Source organism: Varanus komodoensis, unplaced genomic scaffold (assembly GCF_004798865.1).
Source record: "Varanus komodoensis strain SLA01 unplaced genomic scaffold, ASM479886v1 scaffold20_1, whole genome shotgun sequence".
Lineage (NCBI taxonomy): Eukaryota > Metazoa > Chordata > Lepidosauria > Squamata > Varanidae > Varanus > Varanus komodoensis.
In genome coordinates, this window is record NW_025335587.1 from 18,600,350 (window position 1) to 18,618,425 (window position 18,076).

Sequence of the window (18,076 nt, forward strand, 5' to 3'; positions counted from 1 at the left end):
GTTGTGCCACCAGATAAATCTCCATCTGTCCTCAAGGTTCAAGGTTGCCTGTGCTTGGCGAAAGTGGGTTTGGAGCTGAAAAATGAACTCGGGCCGAGAACTCCGATTGAACCTGTATTGTTTGTTATTCTGGGGGGACGGATCTGGCCTGCCCGGTCTGATCCCACACTTCAAAGGGGACGGCTCTTTCTTTGTGTATAGAACGTCATGGCGGCGCGGCGTGGGTGATAAGGGAACTTGGGGATGGAAGCCACGCCGCCCTGGGAACGAGAGACCTCGGTGGGAAAGGCTTTGATCTCTTCCAAGGATCTTCTGAAGGCCAAATACTTTTTCTCTTGCTTTTTAAAAAACCCAGGCTTCATCCGACTCCGCCTTCCACTGGCTAGGCTGCGGTATATTCTGGGCTTTTCAGTGCATGTGTGGGTGAAGAAGCCCACCTACATTCTCCATTCCCCAAGTTTGGATGGCATTGGGCAGATGAAGCCCATATTAGACCACAGCGCTCATGCTGTTGAAAAGCCGCTCCTTCCCTGCCTTTGGGATCCTTCCCAAGTTTTCCCAGCCTTGTTTTAAGGACTAGAAGCTTGAGTCTTTTTTTAAAAAAATGGGAACTGATTCCAGGATGTTGATCTCGACATTCAGCGCTGCCCTTTAGGCATAGTACTACGTATTGATTTGCTGAAGGTTTCCCAAAGTGACTTATGTGTAATCAGTAAAGCAAAACACTCCCTGCTCACAGGTGTACAATCTAGAAGGTCATGGCATGCAAGGAAAGTGGATAGGGAGGGAGGAGGAAAGCACAGGCAGTGGAAAGGCCCTTCTTCCCTCAGGACAGAACTGGACACATTCCCAGATAAATAGCTTTCGTTGGGGCAAGCAACCCTGGTTTTGTGGTGCAAGGCCTGTTCCTGGAGACTTTTAGCACTTGGAATTCAGTATGGAGAGGTTGTTTGCGTGCGACCCTAAAATACATTGAGCGAGAGAAACATTACATTTTGGGAGCTCGCTCTTTGAGACCTTGCGGTTGACTACAGAGACCCGTAAGGTGCCACAAGAGTATCTTTTTGGTCGAAACCTCCGCTCTTGCCGCAGGAAACCTGCATTTGACTGGGTCAGGCTGTGACTCCATGCAGACAAGGGTAGAGTATGGGTTGACGCTGCCTCGTGGGGGTGGCGGTTGAAATGTGGATTCTTTTGCTGTCCGGCCCTAGCTGAGAGAGAGGCCGTGGTGAGTAACTCACAGGAGACAGCTCAGCAGCAAACCATGGGCTCCTTTCAAGTTGTTCTTGGTTAATGGTTCCTACAGGAGCAAACACCTCGTGCATCTTGGGTGCCCCCAAGGCTGTAGCCCAGGTTTGACGCCCAGGGAAGGCTAACGGTCTCTGAGCTCGGGCAGACTGCCCGGGAAGGAGATCTTGGGGTTGTGGTGGGCAGCTCAGTGATGTGGCCCACTGTGCATCCGTCATGAAAAAGGCACGCTCTGTATTAGCAGAATTAGGGAAGCGATCGAAAATAAAACTGCCGCGATCCCCTTGGCCTGGTTGTACAATTCTGCGGTTCAGTCACGCTTGTATAGATCTGATTGCCGCACCCCAAAAGTATGGAGAAGTAGATGGAAAAGGGAAGCTGAAACGATCAAGGGATTGAAAGAAGTCCCCTCTCGGAACGCATGTGAAATATTCGGGATTGTGTAGCTTTTAAAAAAGTGGTGATCAAGGGAAGAGCTGACAGAGATGGACAAAATTATGCACGGTGTAGAAAGACAGGTTTTTCTTCCTCCTGGCTGAAACTGGACCTCACAGGGGTCATCCCGTGAGGCTGGTTGCTGGAAGGGCAGATAAAAGGAAGTTCTTTTCCGCACAGTGCAGCGTCAAACTGTGGGATTGGCTTCCACGGAACGGAGCGATGGCCGTCATCCTGGCAGACGTTACGACGAGATCGGGCGAAAATTCTTGGAGGGCGACGCTCTCCATGGCTGGCCGTATGCTGCCACTGGTATCCGCCCCACACGCGCCAAGGCTGGGAGGGCGCAGTTGCGGTCTCGGCCTTGTTATGGGCTTCCTGTTGGGACGGCTGAACGGCCACGGCGTGAGAAGGATCCGGGCCTCGGCGGATTCTGGCTCTCATGGGGACTGCAGAAGAACGCCACAGCGCTACTTATCCGCTGGAATGGAGATTCTCTCACCAAAGGGGCTTCCTCCCGGCTCAGCCAGGCCTGCACCGCTCCAGTGCCATGTTTGGACAGCGCGAACGTGGCCCCTTCCCTTGACTGCCTCTTGGTTTTGAAACCTCCGTACCCTCAGATATCCTGCCCGAGGCATAGCTCTGCAGCTCGCCTGGTGGAGGTTTTTGGCCGGCCACGGTGGGAATCCAGAACCTGAACTTTCCAGGTCCGGGTCTGGCTAACTTGACTCTTGTCTCTTTTTGGGGTCCCTCCTTCTCTTGGTTGTTTGATTTGAACCTTGCCTTTCTGCAGAGGAAAGGGAAAGGGCAAGCAAAGCGACTTAAAGCAATGAAAGGGAATGTTAAAGTCGAAAGCTCAGTGAGAGTAGAAAAAGGATGTCGAGGCCTGGCTTTGGGCATCTCTTTGCCAGGGAGACCTGCTCCGACGAAATCGCCTTTTCTTGCCAGTGGGAGGCGGGAGGGAGAGGGAGCCAAGGGGCCTCCTTGCAAGGGGCTCACGGCACGGTTGCTGCTGCGGCCGCCGACTCCTTGTGGACACGGGCAGGTTGTCCGAGATGTGGCTGGCACCCTTCTGGGTAGCCCGAGTGGGCCAGCAGATCCTTCCCCCTTGCGCCTCCGATGTTTTGGCTTTGGGGGCTTCGTGCCAGTAAGCAGCGAACGTGGCCAGGAACTGTGGGACGACTACAAGAAATTGTGTTTTTTTTTTAGAAAGCCGATTAAATAACTAGAAATCCCCTAAGTGGCTTCTCTTCTAACAGTTCATTTAAAAGCCATTTGTGACTATCCAAATGTGTCCGGGACAAACTGAACCGAGGAGGGAGCACTTCATTATCAGAGCGAACAAGTCACTCGCACTTCATCGCTTAGCTATTTTAACCCTGCCCCTTTCTTCCTGCTCTTCTGGCTTGCTTTGTACTTGGGCCACCAGCGGAGCCGGGCTGAGCAAGGAGCTGCCAGGGAGTCCGTGGTGTGGAAAGACAGGCCAGAAACATCCGTGTCTTGTCCAGGACTGGGAGCTCTGCTCAGAATCAGAGACTCCAGCAGGATGAGTCCCGCCTGTTCTTCGGACTGACAGTCGTGTGTCCTTCATCCTGCAAGACTTCCTGGGTTAAGAGGTCTGCAGCGCTTCCCCGCTCACCCCCAGGGAAGACTTCCCCAACCTGGTGCCCTTTGGATACATTCGACTACAACTGCATGCTCCTTGCTGGGAATTGCAGTCCGAAAGAGCCCCCTGTTGTGGGAGACTGCTCTAAAGGTTAGGGGCCTCCCCCCCCCCCTTTCTAAAAAGATGAAATGCTTCTGCCAAGGCTGCATTGCTGGTTGGGGCAACTCTGAGCTACACCGTCATTTTCAGCATTGGGGAAGCTTTTGTGTCGGTTTGGTTGTGCTGAACATGGTTTTGGTGGCTCAGATTGTTTTGCATATAGCAGGACTGGGTTGTTTTGTTCTACTGCGGTTTTGCACTTTTATGAGTTGCTGGAGCCGCTCAGAAAGCTTCAGCTCTTGGCCGTGGCGAGAATGGAAAGGGTAATGTGTGCCATTTCTCCCTTCGATCCCGTGGCTCTTGCCGTCAGCCTCGCCTGCGATGGGGAGGCAGCCCAGAGAGGTCCTCCAAAATGGAGCTCAGGCTTTCGGCTGAAACGAGTTTCTCGCCGAATCCCATGGAATTGCTTGATTGGAGAGGCTGCGGCTGCAGTACCAAAGGCCACCGCTGGCCACCACCCTCCCGGGCAGGGAGGCGTTGCGAAGCGGGAGAGCATCCAGAGCGAGCCCACCGGGTTGGCCAGGGGTCTGGAAGCCATGCTGCGCAGGGGAGGCGTGGAAGAGCCGGTGCGTGCGGCCTGGAGAAGAGACGAGGAGGGGGAGATGGCAGACTGCCATGGCTGGCGCCGAGGGTGGGCATAACGGGGTCCCAGGCAAGGGTTCCCTGAGCCCGTCCCTCGTCTTCACCATCGCAGCCCTCGCCTTCCGCAGGGCCCAGAGTGGAGGGGAGGAAGGGGCAGCCGGTGGCCGTGGCCGGGAGGGAGGAGGCCGGCTCATGGAGGGGTGTCCTGCCCAAGAGCTCTGTGAACTTGGAGGTGGCCTCGCCTTTTCGAAGAGCGGGAAGGGGCCTGCCCATCCACAGCCGCTCAGAGGCGATGGGGCTCCTTGGCCTTCCCAGGAGGCTGAGCGCCGAGGACGAGGGAGGCAGCGCCTGCGCAGTCCCCTGATGCCCGGCTCATACGCTGGAGAGGACGTGGCCTCTGCCCGATCCATCGCGCTTCATACGCGGGAATCTCTGCAGGCACCAGTGGGATGGTGGAAAGGGAAACGCTTCTGGAATTAAGCCTCGGCGTTGGAGCCGGCTGTCCCCGGAAACCCATCTGCGTGCCGTTACTTGGCAAGCGATGCAGCTCATCTCTGGCACTGGCGAAGGCCAGAGGCCTTCTCTCTTCCCAGCTGGTGTTCTTAGGAAGTGCGTTTAGTGTTTTTGGTTCTCTCTTCGTGGCCTGTGGTTTTGTGTCTCCTTTGCAAGCTCCTGGGCCTGTTCCAAGTACTGCTTAAACAGGTACGGGGGTGGGCGGACGCCAGATCTCCGCATGTTTTAGACTTCAACTCTTGCATTCCCAATCAATCACCTTACTAGGGGACTTCTGGGAGAGGAAGTCCAAAATACCTGGAAATGTGCTGTCTACCTACACCTGAGGTAGGGTTCTAAATCCTAAATCTGGCACAACTTCGAGTTCAGTACTGCTGTCTCTGTTTTTTTTAGCCAGATGGATGAAGGTGACCAGGCAGAAATTTGTTCTCCAAGTTATTACCGGGTTGCCAGCTTTTAATATTTTGGGGCATAGCTAAAATCTGAAAAGATGGACTGTCTACATGAGACCAGAGCTGACCTAGATTTACCCAGAATCCTTTGCAGGCACACCACGCTTCTGCAGTGGTTTTTCTGTACCGAATTCACTCCCTTTACTTGCCTCGATCCCATTTTTTATGTTGTTGGATGTGAACGGTCGTGACCTCAGTGCGGAAGCAAGTCCTACTTTCCTAGGATGCCGAGTGCCGCCTGGAAAGCTTTGGGCATGAGGTTCTCTCCATGCTGACATTTCGGGGGATTGGTGCATAAGAGTGGTCACCCTCCCCTGCTAATGAAGAAAGGTTCGGGCCTCCGGAAGGTCCGTGGACTTGGGGCTGCCTCTTTGTCCTCTCCAAAGAAAGGTTTTCTTCCGTGATTTCTCAGATTCTTCTTCGTAAGGCCAACGCACGCTGGCCCTCTCGCCTCTCCACACGTTAGGCAGGTTTCTGTGAGAAATGAGGTGCCGTCTCTTGCCCACACCAGTTCTCTTTATCTCCGAAACAGGATTTTTGTCATGCTTCTAGGAGGTCAAAGATGTGGGCTGTCTTTGGGTCTGGCTCCTTTGTCGTCTTTTTTCTCCTTCGTGAGTGGATTAGTGGTCCGTTGGCTAGTGAGTCCTTCAGCGCTTCCTCAGATTCCCAAATGCGCTTCTTGTGGGCCCCAAAAGGCCGGGATTGCCTGCTCAGGGTATCTAGGGTACATTCCTATTTACATATTTCTTATAATCGCATCATGGTTTTCCCCCTATCTCCTCTCTGTTTTATCATCCTCATAATAACCCTGTGAGAGGTAGGTTAGGCTGAAAGTCGGTGACTGGCCCATCATCCCCCACTGAGCCTCATGGCCCAGAGAGCTTGAACCCCGAACTCCAGTTGCTGTGCGTGTTTAGACAGAAAAACAGTTTTGCAACTTTTTCTGGTCCCAAGCTCTGCAGGTGGACTCTTTCCGGTCCCTACCAATTTTGCCAGTATAAGGAGGTTTCCACCAGCACTAGAGAAAACCCCAACAACTAAACAAGTAGGTTATTAAAGGGGTACTTTTATGCACGGGATCGCTAATGTCTGCTTTGGAGCTTTACAAGCCCTCAAGGGCTTCCTTCTCCACTGGCCGAGCCTCTAAGTCCAGGTTAGCTTTGGGGGAGCCATCTCGCTGTGAGCCCCAAGTTCGTTCTGTGGTATTTGTGACTGCTTGGATCATTTATCCAACCTGGTCCAGTCAGGGCACCTCACTGTAGATGGGATGATACTCAGGAAGGAACGAAACAGCTGTTTATCAAAGACTATAAACAGTTTCCTGAATACCGTGAAGAAATATGGAAGCTGAATATAAACAAGTGAAAGAGAGTTACCTTCCTTCTCTCTGTGGCTGCTTTGGCTGACCCCTTCTACTTCTTTGGCCTCCAAATTTGCCTGCGTGAGCAACTTATCCATTTCTCTCCCCAGGTCAAAAGAGGGAAAAAAATGCCAGTAATTTTGTAAGTTTTCCCTCTCCCACTGCTTCAGAGGGTGGTGGTACACATGGGCTGTTACCTAGGACATGGAGGAATGAAGCTGCTTCAGGAAGGCAAACAGATATCTTCTCACAGCAAAAACAGCTGTTATCTAGAGAATTACTTGGGAAGGCAACTCCAAAGCAATTATTTCCGGAGTTCTTCCTAAAACGCTGGTGTGGCTCCAAGTATCTGCCGTGGCTTTTGGACACCTAGGAAGGCTCACTGCATTACCTGTTGAACTGTTTAACCTCCTTACCTCCTCCTTTGGGTTGGGCCCAGAAAATACACCTGTCTCCGGCTAGGTCTTGACATTACAGAACTAATTCGTTCCCACTCCAGATCTTCATTTGAAGTAGCAACTTGCAATTTGGTATAATAGAGCTAAATTACCTATAAATGGTATTTGGATATAGCAGTTATTTTTGTACCATCCAATAGCTGAAACGCTCAGAGTGGTTCACAAGAATTTAAAATGCAGAATACAGTACAAGAATTTAATTTAAAAAATAGGTAAGGCTACCGTGTAAATTAAAAGTGGTGGAGGTTGACTGAGCTGTAGCAACGGTACAAAGATCTGCAGAGCAGCACAGGATTTAACATCCAGTACGAGATTTTTAAAGCATAGTTTTTAGTTTTTAGTTTTTTTTTTTTTTAACATTTTTATGCTGCCCCATTTGCCGAAGCCTCGGGGCGGCTTACAACAAATAAGTTAAATAACATTTTAAAATATATACATTAAAATAAATTACAAATATACAATATCAAATAAGCCGCCCTGGCCAGAAAAATTCAATAATATTAACATTTAAAATGCTGCTTGAATAAAAAGGTCTTCGCCTGGCGCCGAAAAACAAATAACGACGGCGCCAGGCGGACCTCTCTGGGGAGCGCATTCCATAACTTAGGCACCACCACTGAGAAAGCCCTCCTCCGAGTAACCACCCTCCTAATTTCCTTCACTGAGGGCTCCCGGAGAAGGGCCTCTCCTGCCGATCTCAGGGGGCGGCTGGGCATATATGGATGTAAGCGCTCCTTCAGGTAGCCAGGACCCAAGCTGTTAAGGGCTTTATAGGTCATCACCAACACCTTGAATTGGGCCCGGACTTCAATGGGAAGCCAGTGAAGCCGACGGAGAACTGGAGTCATGTGAACATAACGCCCAGTCCCCGTCAGCAGCCTGGCAGCTCTATTTTGAACCAACTGAAGTATCCGGACTGTCTTCAAGGGTAGCCCCACGTAGAGCACATTACAGAAGTCAAGACGGGAAGTCACCAGCGCATTGAAGGTTGCTAGGAATATATAGCAAGAAGGGGATCAAGCAGCAACCTGGATGGCGGAATTTCTCTCAGCCAGAGACGGTCTCAAGGGGTGGGGTGGGCAGGGCTGAAGGCCAAGTAGATGGAGGCGAACTCCCAAAAGCACCAGCCTGCGTGACCAGGAGATGCTCGCTGCCGGTAGCAAAGGCTTCCCAGCTTGCAGGAATGGAGAGGAAGCGGTGCAGAAGCTGGGGACCTACCCCCTGGCGGGCAGTTTTGGGGAAGATGCAGGGAGAATCGTGGCATAGGCAGAGGAATGCCCAGGGCAGGGGTCGGGAAATGATGCCGTGGTGTCTTTCTTAAATTAAATTAGGATTCCTTGCCGCTTGTACTTGTGAAGTCGGCTTGTATGCATCCACCGCCTTCCATGTATTCTCCACTTACTCAGCGGCTCCAAAGTTTGCCCGTCTGGGTGCATCCCAAATGAGGCTTGTCTCATCGGGGCGGAGAAACGCCCTGCAAATTCCGTGTCGACCCAGCTTTATCTGTCTCCCTGCTCTATTGCGATCCACGCCGCTTTTCTTTTCTTTTCTTTTCTTGACGGCGTTAGCCTCAGCTTTCCACTGGAAAGCCCTGTATTTCATTGTTTGCTGTAAGAAAATTGAATGGGCAGTCCCTGGCATGTCGTTTGTTCGATGCTAACGAGCAGCAGTGAAGGCCCATGATGAAATACCAGTGCGCAGCCAGAAGATTTAAAAAAACCCTCCATACCTAGTGCCTTTTCCTGGAAAAGGGTGCAGAAAATTGGCAGGGTACAAAGATCCGTTAATCCATCTCAATTCCGTGCGCCAAATGCTACCAAAGGAAGGGGGCTGCTGCTTGCGCAACACCTTAGATCAGATGCGCGTTCCAATTTGTTATCTTTAAAAGAATTTCGGCTGTATATATAAGGGTACGGCTTCAGTTCCCTTTATTTATTTTAGAGGGCTTTTCTAAAGAACATTATAAACTCTGACTTGTCTACCCTATATGAAATCCATATGCTAAAGCTTAATTTTAAATGCCATTAAAAAGCACTTAACGTTTACAGTATCTCAGTTCTCGGCTCCCTTCTCGTGCTGCAGTTTGGAAAGCATTTGGGGAGCAAGAGGGAAAACGCGGGCTCCAAAATATCCTTGCAGATGCTTCCCATGTCGGGCTTAAATTAACCTTCCCAATGTACTTTGCTTTTGGGAAGTAGATTTTTAATATTGAAAACAGCCAAACAAAAATAGCGGTTCGGTTGGGCTCTTTCTGTACCGTTTCTCCTTCTTTCGTTCCCTCTCGACGTTTGAATTAGGCTGCGTGTTTGCGAAATGGAAATATGTTACTGTATTTATACAGGTGCTTTACCTGGGCCCAAGGTTAAGAGAAGTGTACAGCTTATGAATGGAAATCAAAGATGGGCATTTTGGTAAACCGACCCCTTTTGAACCTAACTTAATGGCCTGGTAAACACCTGGAATTTTTGCGGGGTGTTTAAAGAGCCTTCTTCTTGGAAGGGCTTCTAAAAGGAGCCCATTTTATGGCCTGCAGCTCCAGTGGTCACAAAATGGCTGCTCACATGACAGCAGCCGCTCACCCCGCAGTCCGGAGGCGAGGTCCCTCTCCATATTTTTTATTCATATAAATCGCTCTTTAGGAGGGCGAACAGAAAAGCAGGCCAGCAGAAGTAGTGCTTTTTTGAGGGGGGGTTGCAGGAGGGTTGAGAAAGATGGTGGGCTTGTTCCTTCCTTCGTTCTGAGGTGCGAAACAGAGGAAACGGCGAAACCCCGAGGGGGAAACCACCCCCATTTCTGCCCAGCTTAGAGGAAGTTAGAGCCACTCCTTACACTCCAAAACTGCTCTGCAGGGATGGCTTCGGACAGCTGAATGCCAGAATTTGCAGAAGTGCAAGGAAATAAAGGGAGGGATTTCCAACAACCCGGTGGGCACGGAATACCGACGGTTGGGAGGGGCCACTCTGCAAACGGGGCTGGCAAGCGACGGAATGGAGTCGCCTGGGGAAGGGTCTGGCTGGCTGCAGCCATGCCTTAGCGCCGTTCGCTCCCCATGGGCTCTGATTCGCCACTGCGGGAAGAGACCCGGTAGACCTTTGGTCTAAGCCAACAGCTTGCTTCTTACGGTACGGTTTGTATGATGTTTTCTTGTGTTTTCGTCTTGTGTTATGAGCCGCCCAGAGGTGCCGTGGCCCAACTGATCGGCATACAAATGTTTTAAATAAATAAACTTGATGCCGTAGACACTCTCCTCTTGGCAATATATTCCATAAATCCATTGGGCAAAGGGCAAATCTCCAGCGTACGGTACCTGCCCTTCAGCATCGCTGCTCATTTCCACGTATCCCTATGGTGCCCCGTCACGTTGGAGGCGGTTCTGCAGAGGATGTGTTGTACTCCCTTTCAGATGTGGCGGCTTCATGTTTGGTATTTATATATGAAGAGCTTCTTGCAGGACGGGGGGTCTGTTCTGACCTGTCCGTACGCCTTCTGCCCAGCCGGTTCTGGGAAATGACTTGAGCATCGTCTGCTCACGGCCAAGCATGGCTACATACTAAGCATCTGTCTCCGTGTTTCCCCTTAGGAGGATGTTTCCGAGCTACAAAGTGAAAGTCACCGGCATGAACCCCAAGACCAAGTACATCCTGTTGATTGATATTGTCCCGGCGGATGACCATCGGTACAAGTTCTGTGACAACAAATGGTATGTGACGAATGATGCGCTTGAGTTGATCTGGTGCGGCTCGAGTTCCAAAGAGCCGTGCGCAGTGTGGACGTCAGTCTCTGGACCTAATGGTGTTTCAGGGCCACCTCATTAGACTGGGATTGTGATTATGTTTTGAAGAAAGCTGGCTGTGCCCCAGATCTGTGTGCCACCAGCCCGTAATTGGGTACCGCGACCCACGACGAAAAGAACAGCACCGTTTCTTCAACAGACGCGTGTTTCTCTCCTCCGCCTCCTGCCTGCTGCTTAAGTGGGCTTGGTGAGCAGGCGCTGGGTTGAAGCAGGCTGTCTGTGAAGAGTGCCAAATCTGGGATAATGCTGGCACTGCTCCGGAGTCTCTGAGTTACTGGGCAAAATCAGTTTTAGTGGCAGGGCTGGTCCTTGGGACTTGAGGCCTTGGACTGTTGAAAGGGGCCTCCAATGTCTTCCCGTCCAACTTGAGGTGCTGGGTTCAACCTGATCCCTCCCATCTCAGCACAGAATCGGACCCAATGAGTTCGAATTTCTCAGAATCTGGCACCAGCTTTTCCCAAGTAGCTTGGAGTCTGGAGAGCTGCATTCCTTCTTTTAAAAAAACCTCTCTGTAATTTTAGGCAAATTGGCTCAAAGAAAAATGCAGAGGACATCCAAAAGCATGCACCTGTAATATGGGGAAACAGTGGAAATCTGCATTTGGGGGCGGGTTTGGGAGGATGTAGGGACCCCTGGACCGAAAGCTCCAGGCTAAACTTTCCTATATTTGCTCTGCTCACAGGATGGTGGCCGGAAAGGCGGAACCTGCCATGCCTGGCCGATTATATGTCCACCCAGACTCACCGGCCACCGGGGCCCATTGGATGCGCCAGCTGGTGTCATTTCAGAAGCTGAAGTTGACCAACAACCATCTGGATCCCTTTGGACATGTAAGAGCCATGTCTAGATGTTGTTGTTGTTGTTTGCACTGTCAAAAGATGCCACTTTCCTTAACGGCAGGCAGGAGTGACCTTTAAAGCAAAACCCAGTTTCTGCTTCCTTGGTATGCGTGTGGCTGCAAGTGTGAAGGTTTCTTTAACACCACATTCCTCGGGGGGGTCCCATTGTGCAGTGTTTGCATTCTGGAGTGTTTCACAAGCTGGTCCACCTCTTGCGCTGCTCAGGGCATGATATGGGGTGGAGATGTGGGTTTTCTTAGTCGCGTGTGCCTGTAGCTGTTGTGGCTGGAAGAGGACAGGATCCAGGATCCGTTCCATGGGATCTGTTCCTGCTGCAAGGTGTTTGTGTGAGGGAAACCTGCAGAGGGCTCAGCTTTGCGTCCCTGAATGCACTGTGAGCCTGTGAGGGAGCTGAAGGAACTGCAACTTTTCCGGATAGTCGGGGGTGTTGTGAACATCGCGATGGTCGGTTTTAGGCGCGAACAACATGTATTCGTGATCGTGGCTTCAGCGTCCTAAAGGGCAGTTCGGCCTTGCCCTGGGAAAATTAGGCAGCCGTTGCATGGAAAAGCGTTTCAGGTTTGGGAAGCTGGAGCAAGAAGAAGCAGGAATACTGGGATGGCTTTTCAGGCTCGAGGTCACGTGTCCTTGTTTGGCCCACCCACCCACCCACCGGGGAAGCAGTGGCGGGGGAAGGATCCTCTGCTGTCCGGGATAAGTGGAAGGCCCTCTTGAGGTCTTCTGGCCCCCCAGCGGGCCACCAGGGCTGCCCCAGCTCAAAGACAGCTCCCCCCACCTGAGGCTGCCCCACGGCTCCTCCTGTAGACACACGGGCCGGGAAGAACCTCGTGCTGGGGCCCACTGAGGAATGGGGACATCAGTGGAAGGACTGGGTAATGACGGGATGAAGAACTTGCCCCCATCCATGGGGGGCAGTGTGTGTGTGAGCCCCCTGCATCCTGGGGGGGTGATTTAAAAGCCACTCGGGACTGCTCGGCTTAGTATTACAGTGTGGGGTGCCCATGATCCTGAGGAAGAGGGGAGGCAGAGCTCAGGGACCCCTGCTGTGGCTGATGGTTACTTGAGTAACCTGCAAGCAACACCCATGCATTGCAACTCGCAAGATTAAGACATTTTGGATTACTTTACGTTCAGCACGTTAAGGGAAGCCGGCGGCTCTCCAGTGGCAGATGCTTCAAGAGGCAGTTATCAGCCTCTAAATTTCAGACATCCTTTTGAGCCATTACTGCTTAAAAGCAAAATCCCTCCTCTTAGGGTAAGACATTAATTTATGTATTTCAAAATCTTACATGCAGAGATAATAAGCCTGACAAAAAAACCCTGATTTATGTGGGTGTCCAGAGGGTGGTTAAGGATATAGCAAGCTTAAGTGTTTTGACAGATTTTGGCTTCTATTTTTTTTCTGTGTCTATTTTTTCTCTTCCTTCCTTTCTTTGGAAGAGGAAAAGGGAAAACCTTTTTTGAAATGTACATGAGTCAGAAATGCTGACACAACCTTAATGTATCCATTAATAATGCCAGGTTTATTTAAGCTGGTATAGATCCAAGCATTGCTGAAAAGCGAGACGCTATTCTTTAAAATGTCACTGGATGGGAATTTCAATTAATACAATTCCACAAATATTGCCTGTAAAGACGGGCTAGCCGTAAAAATACTGCCCTGCAAAACAGGTTTGTACTTGTGGTAAATCAAGGGAAGGCATTTGTAATGTAATTTATCAGAAGTGTGATTATTTTCATTACGAGAGCTCTTTGTGAAAGGGATTCCAGTGTCAGCAAAGGAGCAGAAATGTTTCAGAGAGGCTTTGCCTAATCCAGGGACAGGGCGGCCTGTACACTTCCAGGGCCTCGACTGGAGAAAACTCCCAAAGCTCGGCTTTCCAATACGCGAGGGAGCCGAGGATTCCCGAACGTTCAGCCAAGTTGGGCAGCGCTGAGATCAGGAACTGCTGGCAAGCAGGTGGACGGCTTGGAATAGACCAGCAAGAGTTTCCAGCTCCTGGTTTTCGAACAGCAGCAAAAAGGCTTTCCGGCCATTAGACCAGTGATGGCGGACCTTTGAGAGGCCCAGTGCCCAAACTGCGACCCAAAGCCCACTTATTCATCGCCAAGTGCCAACACTGCAATAAAAACTGGAAACTGAGGTTTTAGATTAGAAAAAACACCTCACAGCCAGTCCAGTATCCTTGGCGGCACACTGACTGGCCATGCGGAAGCTTGTGAGTGGCTTGTGAGTGGCGCCACTACTTTCTGAGCATGCGCATGGCCCCTGTGTGCCCTGTTATCCGATGCTCGAATGCAGGGGCAATGCTGGCGCGACTTGGCTTGCATGCCGACATAGAGGGCTGTGTGTGCTCACTGTGGCATGCATGCCGTAGGTTCGCCACCACTGGCCTAACCCTAATATAGGGGTACACTTCCCCTGATAAGAGGGCGATTTTGAAAAACCCTTCCTAGAGTAGCTTTTTCTGCGCAGCTCATCATTTCTGCCCATCCTAAACACATTCCAACCATCAAAACCGTGCCAGGACACCCCCTTTTCCTAACCCTAACCCTATCCTGGGGCCCACCCTAACCCTAATATAGGGGTATACTTCCCCTGGTAAGAGGGCGATTTTGAAAAACCCTTCCTAGAGTAGCTTTTTCTGCGCAGCTCATCATTTCTGCCCATTCTACACACATTCCAGCCATCAGAATCATGCCAGGACACCCCCTTTTCCTAACCCTAACCCTACCCTGCTGCACACCCCAACCCTAATATAGGGGTATACTTCCCCTGATATGAGGGCGATTTTGAAAAGGCCTTCCTTGAGTAGCTTTTTCTGTGCAGCTCATCATTTCTGCCCATTCTAAACAGCTTCCAACCATCAAAATTATACCAGGACCCCTCATTTTTCTAACCCTAACCCAGTGATGGCGAACCTTTCAGATACCGAGTGCCCAAACTGCAACTCAAAACCCACTTATTTATCGCCAAGTGCCAACACTGCAATAAAACCTGAAAACTGAGGTTTTAGTTTAGAAAAAACACCTCACAGCCAGTCCAAGCAAATATCTTGCCAGCAGCCTGCAAGACCTCCAGTGGTCCGGAAGGCACCTGGCTCCATCCCTCTGGACCACCGATTCTGTCCTGGCTCCAGTGGGAGGAGCCTTGGGGTTCTGGTGAAAAGTCCCAGGTTGATTCCATGCGACAGGTACCTGCCCTTCTCCTGCTGTTGCCCCAGGTTCACTGTCCACCTGCAGGGTAACTGATGTGCTGTCATGCTATGGAAAGACTCTGCCTTTTGCAGGACAGGTGCCCTGAGATTTATTTTTATTTATTTATTTGGAATTTTTGTATGCTGTCCCTTTCGCATAAGCCTCGGGATGGCTTCCAACACCATAAATAAACAATCTTACAAATAAGTACATATAAAATCTGGATACATCCTGGCTAAAAAATTTAAAACCAATAAATAATATTAACAATTATTAAAATATCATTTAAATAAAAAGGTCTTGGCCTGGTGCCGAAAAACAAATTACGACGGCGCCAGGCGGACCTCTCTGGGGAGCGTGTTCCATAAGTTAGTATGCCTGCCTGCCTCTCAAAGGGCAGCATTTGAAAGGGAGCAAATCTGTCGGGTTTCCCTACAGTTGCATTGACTGCAGTCCCCATCATCCCCAGCCAGCCTGGCCATTTTCCTGCCACAGCCGCATCATGATATCCTTGCCAGGATCATACCCTGACTGTTGACAGTGGGGAGAGAGCAGGCACAATAGTCTGCGGCTAACGGTCCTTAGTCGAAGGAATGAGAGAACTGGTCCAGTTCATCTCAGAAGCAGCTCACTTTGCCCCTTTTTCACAGCTTTGTTCCCAGTGTATTTACTTCTTGATGACTGGTAGGCCGCACACACAAACGCTGTGCCTTTCTGTCTCCATCCAGTTCTGCACAATTCATCCCCCACGTACAGGAGGCTCTCCATCCCTCGGCGGCCGTGAAATCGCTCTACTGCCGCAGGGAGGGACGGAGGTGCAAAACTCCGCAGGTTCATTGGGGCAGCTTAAAGAGCAGCGCAGTTTGCACCCTCCGCAAATCTCCCGCCAAGTGGCTCCAACCCAAAACTTCCGAAAGTTTTACAGGTCACAGTTGTACCTTTCGGAGTTTCTGTAAAATCTCCTTTTGGGCTGGAACATCGCTTTCTCTCCATAATGTTGACTCTAGGCAGGCAACTCCGACGGCTGTTTTCCTTTCCCCCGCTTTGCTTCTAAAAGCCCTTATTGTGTTTTGAAGAAAGCACAATGCAAGGGGCAGGCTTGAGGTCGCCTCCTTCAAAGTGGATTAAGGAGCTAAACCCAAGTGGGACCCGGGCGCCTACACTCTCCCCACCGAAATGCTTTGGAACTCCCAGTTTTTGACTACCATTTGCATGTTACAAGAAGCAGGAGAATGGGGCAGTGGAAGTGCAAAATTATAATGTATTTTTACAGTCCATTTGGTGTGGGGGGATGTGGTTTATAGCATTTAATGTGGTGGAGGGTGTGTTTATGGGGGAGTTTAGACAAGGAATAGAAATTTAGCGATGCGATCGCGAAGGAAACTCTGCTCGGAAGCTGAGCATGGCAATATCTGATGGTGCAGGCAAACCCAAAGCCCTGCTTGGAAGTTTCCTGGTGGCGTTCGGCAGGGCGGTGCGGGAAACAGAACCCTGTGGCAGGTGGACCTGATTCAGCAAAGTGGTTCTTATTTAGTACGATAGTTAGAGATGGGACCTGGATGCCCAGAGAGCTGTCTGGGTGAATGGGCGCCACAGAAATAAAGTAAGTCCACGTCCAGGTTCAGGAACCTCTAAGCGAGGCTAAGGAAGAAATCGGGCTTGGATTTCAGGCTTACCCAGGTGGGACCGATATGTGAACTGAAGCAGTCAGACTTCAACTGTTGGCGGTTGTGTGAATATTGTGAGGCAGTTGTCCAGTTTAGAAAACGAGGTACGAAAGGTGCGTATCACGGAGAAGTACACACAAGAATGTGACACAACGTAGAGAAATGCATTGTATTGGGGGACATTGCTTGCAAAACGATGTATATTAGAGAAGAGTGTTTTAAGAGGCTTATGTTAGGAAACTACATGTGAAAACATACAAATGTATTGCAGAGTTACGTGGAATTGGGAAGAAATGAATTTAGGATTGGAAAAACGAGAAACAGTTCAGCCAGAATAGACAGATGGATCCTTCGCTCCCTTCCTCTGTGTATCAGCAGCAAGGGATGGAGCCAATGGGTCAAAATGCTGGAATACATTTAACTTTTAGGTCAGATTCTTCCCGGTGAATCTGCAGCTGATATCCTAGGGATATATTGTCCCCAGACATACACCTTCTGGGTCACAATAGAGTTACTGTTTTTATTTAGTATATTTACCCACCACGCAATAATAAAACACGGTCTGGTGAGTTTCCAGTCGAGGTTCAGGCCAAATAAAACTAAAAACCTCACCTGAAATAGAAGCAGAATAAGACGCAGTGTCGCAACCAAGTGAATGGGTAACGAGGGCGAAACAGCTAAAAGGCTCTCAGCAATTTTTTCGGGCTGGAAGGCCTGGGGTGTGTATTAATCTAGCCACAGGGATCCCTCTGCCTTCCATAATTTGGCGCGGTGGGCGAGGAATCCCTTGGGAGAGGCCCAGTAGCCACTGGTGAGAGGGACTCTTAAACCAGTTTACGTCTGTGGTGTGCAGAAATCCACAGTTACAGACCTGCGTCTGCTCACCGTCGGCCCTTTTATCGTTCCTCACATTCTTTTCCTCCTCCTCCCCCATCATTAGTAGTGGGATTTCGGCTCCCTGTGGGTAGGACCCACTTTCCTTTGGGGCTTAAGCTTACTCTGGAAAGTATTGTTCGCCTTTTTTTTTTTTTGGATTTATATCCTGCCTTTTTCCTACAAAGGGCTCAAGGCAGCTTACATCATTCTCCTCCTGCATCTTATCCTCACAACAACAGCCCTGTGAGGTAGGTTGGGCTGAGAGTCTGTGACTGGCCCAAAGTCACCCAGTTGGTTCCATGGCCGAGCGGGGACTAGAACCCAGTCCCCTGCTCTTAACCACTACGCCACACTGCCTTGATGGTGACACATAAACCCTTCCCTCTAAGAGCAGATTCGGGTGGTGGGTGCCAGCAGAAATGGAGCTAAAATGAGGCCCGTGAAAAACACGAGACAAACGGGCCACACAGAACCGTTTTTAGCACCCAAAGGGTGAGGGTGCTTAGTGCTGAGGAGTAAGAATGGCAAAGGACTAAAATGGCAGGTCGGGGAAATAAAGGGGCTTGTCAGAACTTTAGCACATCAGAGAAGTGGGAGCACCTATGTAAAAAAAGGGGAGACACGGGAGCAATTTGCTGTCGGTCAAGAGGGCCATCCGGCGTGAATCTCTCGTTTCAGTGTCTGGACTTTCAGAAACAGAACAGAGTTACAATTAATTGCCACAGTTCACGCTTTCAGAGTCAGTTTTAACGTGGCCAAGTCCTGGCTTCCGTGGGCTGTTTGCAGCGATTTCCAGGGGATGGATTCTCCTGACACCGAGGGGCAAGCCGAGAGAAAGGTGTCTCAGGACCAGCCGCAGCACCGTCGCC

General features: G+C 50.4%; 1 protein-coding gene across 1 annotated transcript in view; it reads left to right on the top strand.

Annotated features, from left to right (window-relative positions):
• TBX4 (T-box transcription factor 4) overlaps nucleotides 1–18,076 on the top strand; it is a 37,065-nt gene that overhangs the window by 7,138 nt on the left and 11,851 nt on the right. Inside the window, exons 3-4 of the mRNA XM_044430501.1 lie at nucleotides 10,394–10,513; nucleotides 11,289–11,436. Coding sequence (XP_044286436.1) covers nucleotides 10,394–10,513; nucleotides 11,289–11,436 — 268 coding nt within the window. The remainder of the gene's footprint in view (nucleotides 1–10,393; nucleotides 10,514–11,288; nucleotides 11,437–18,076) is intronic.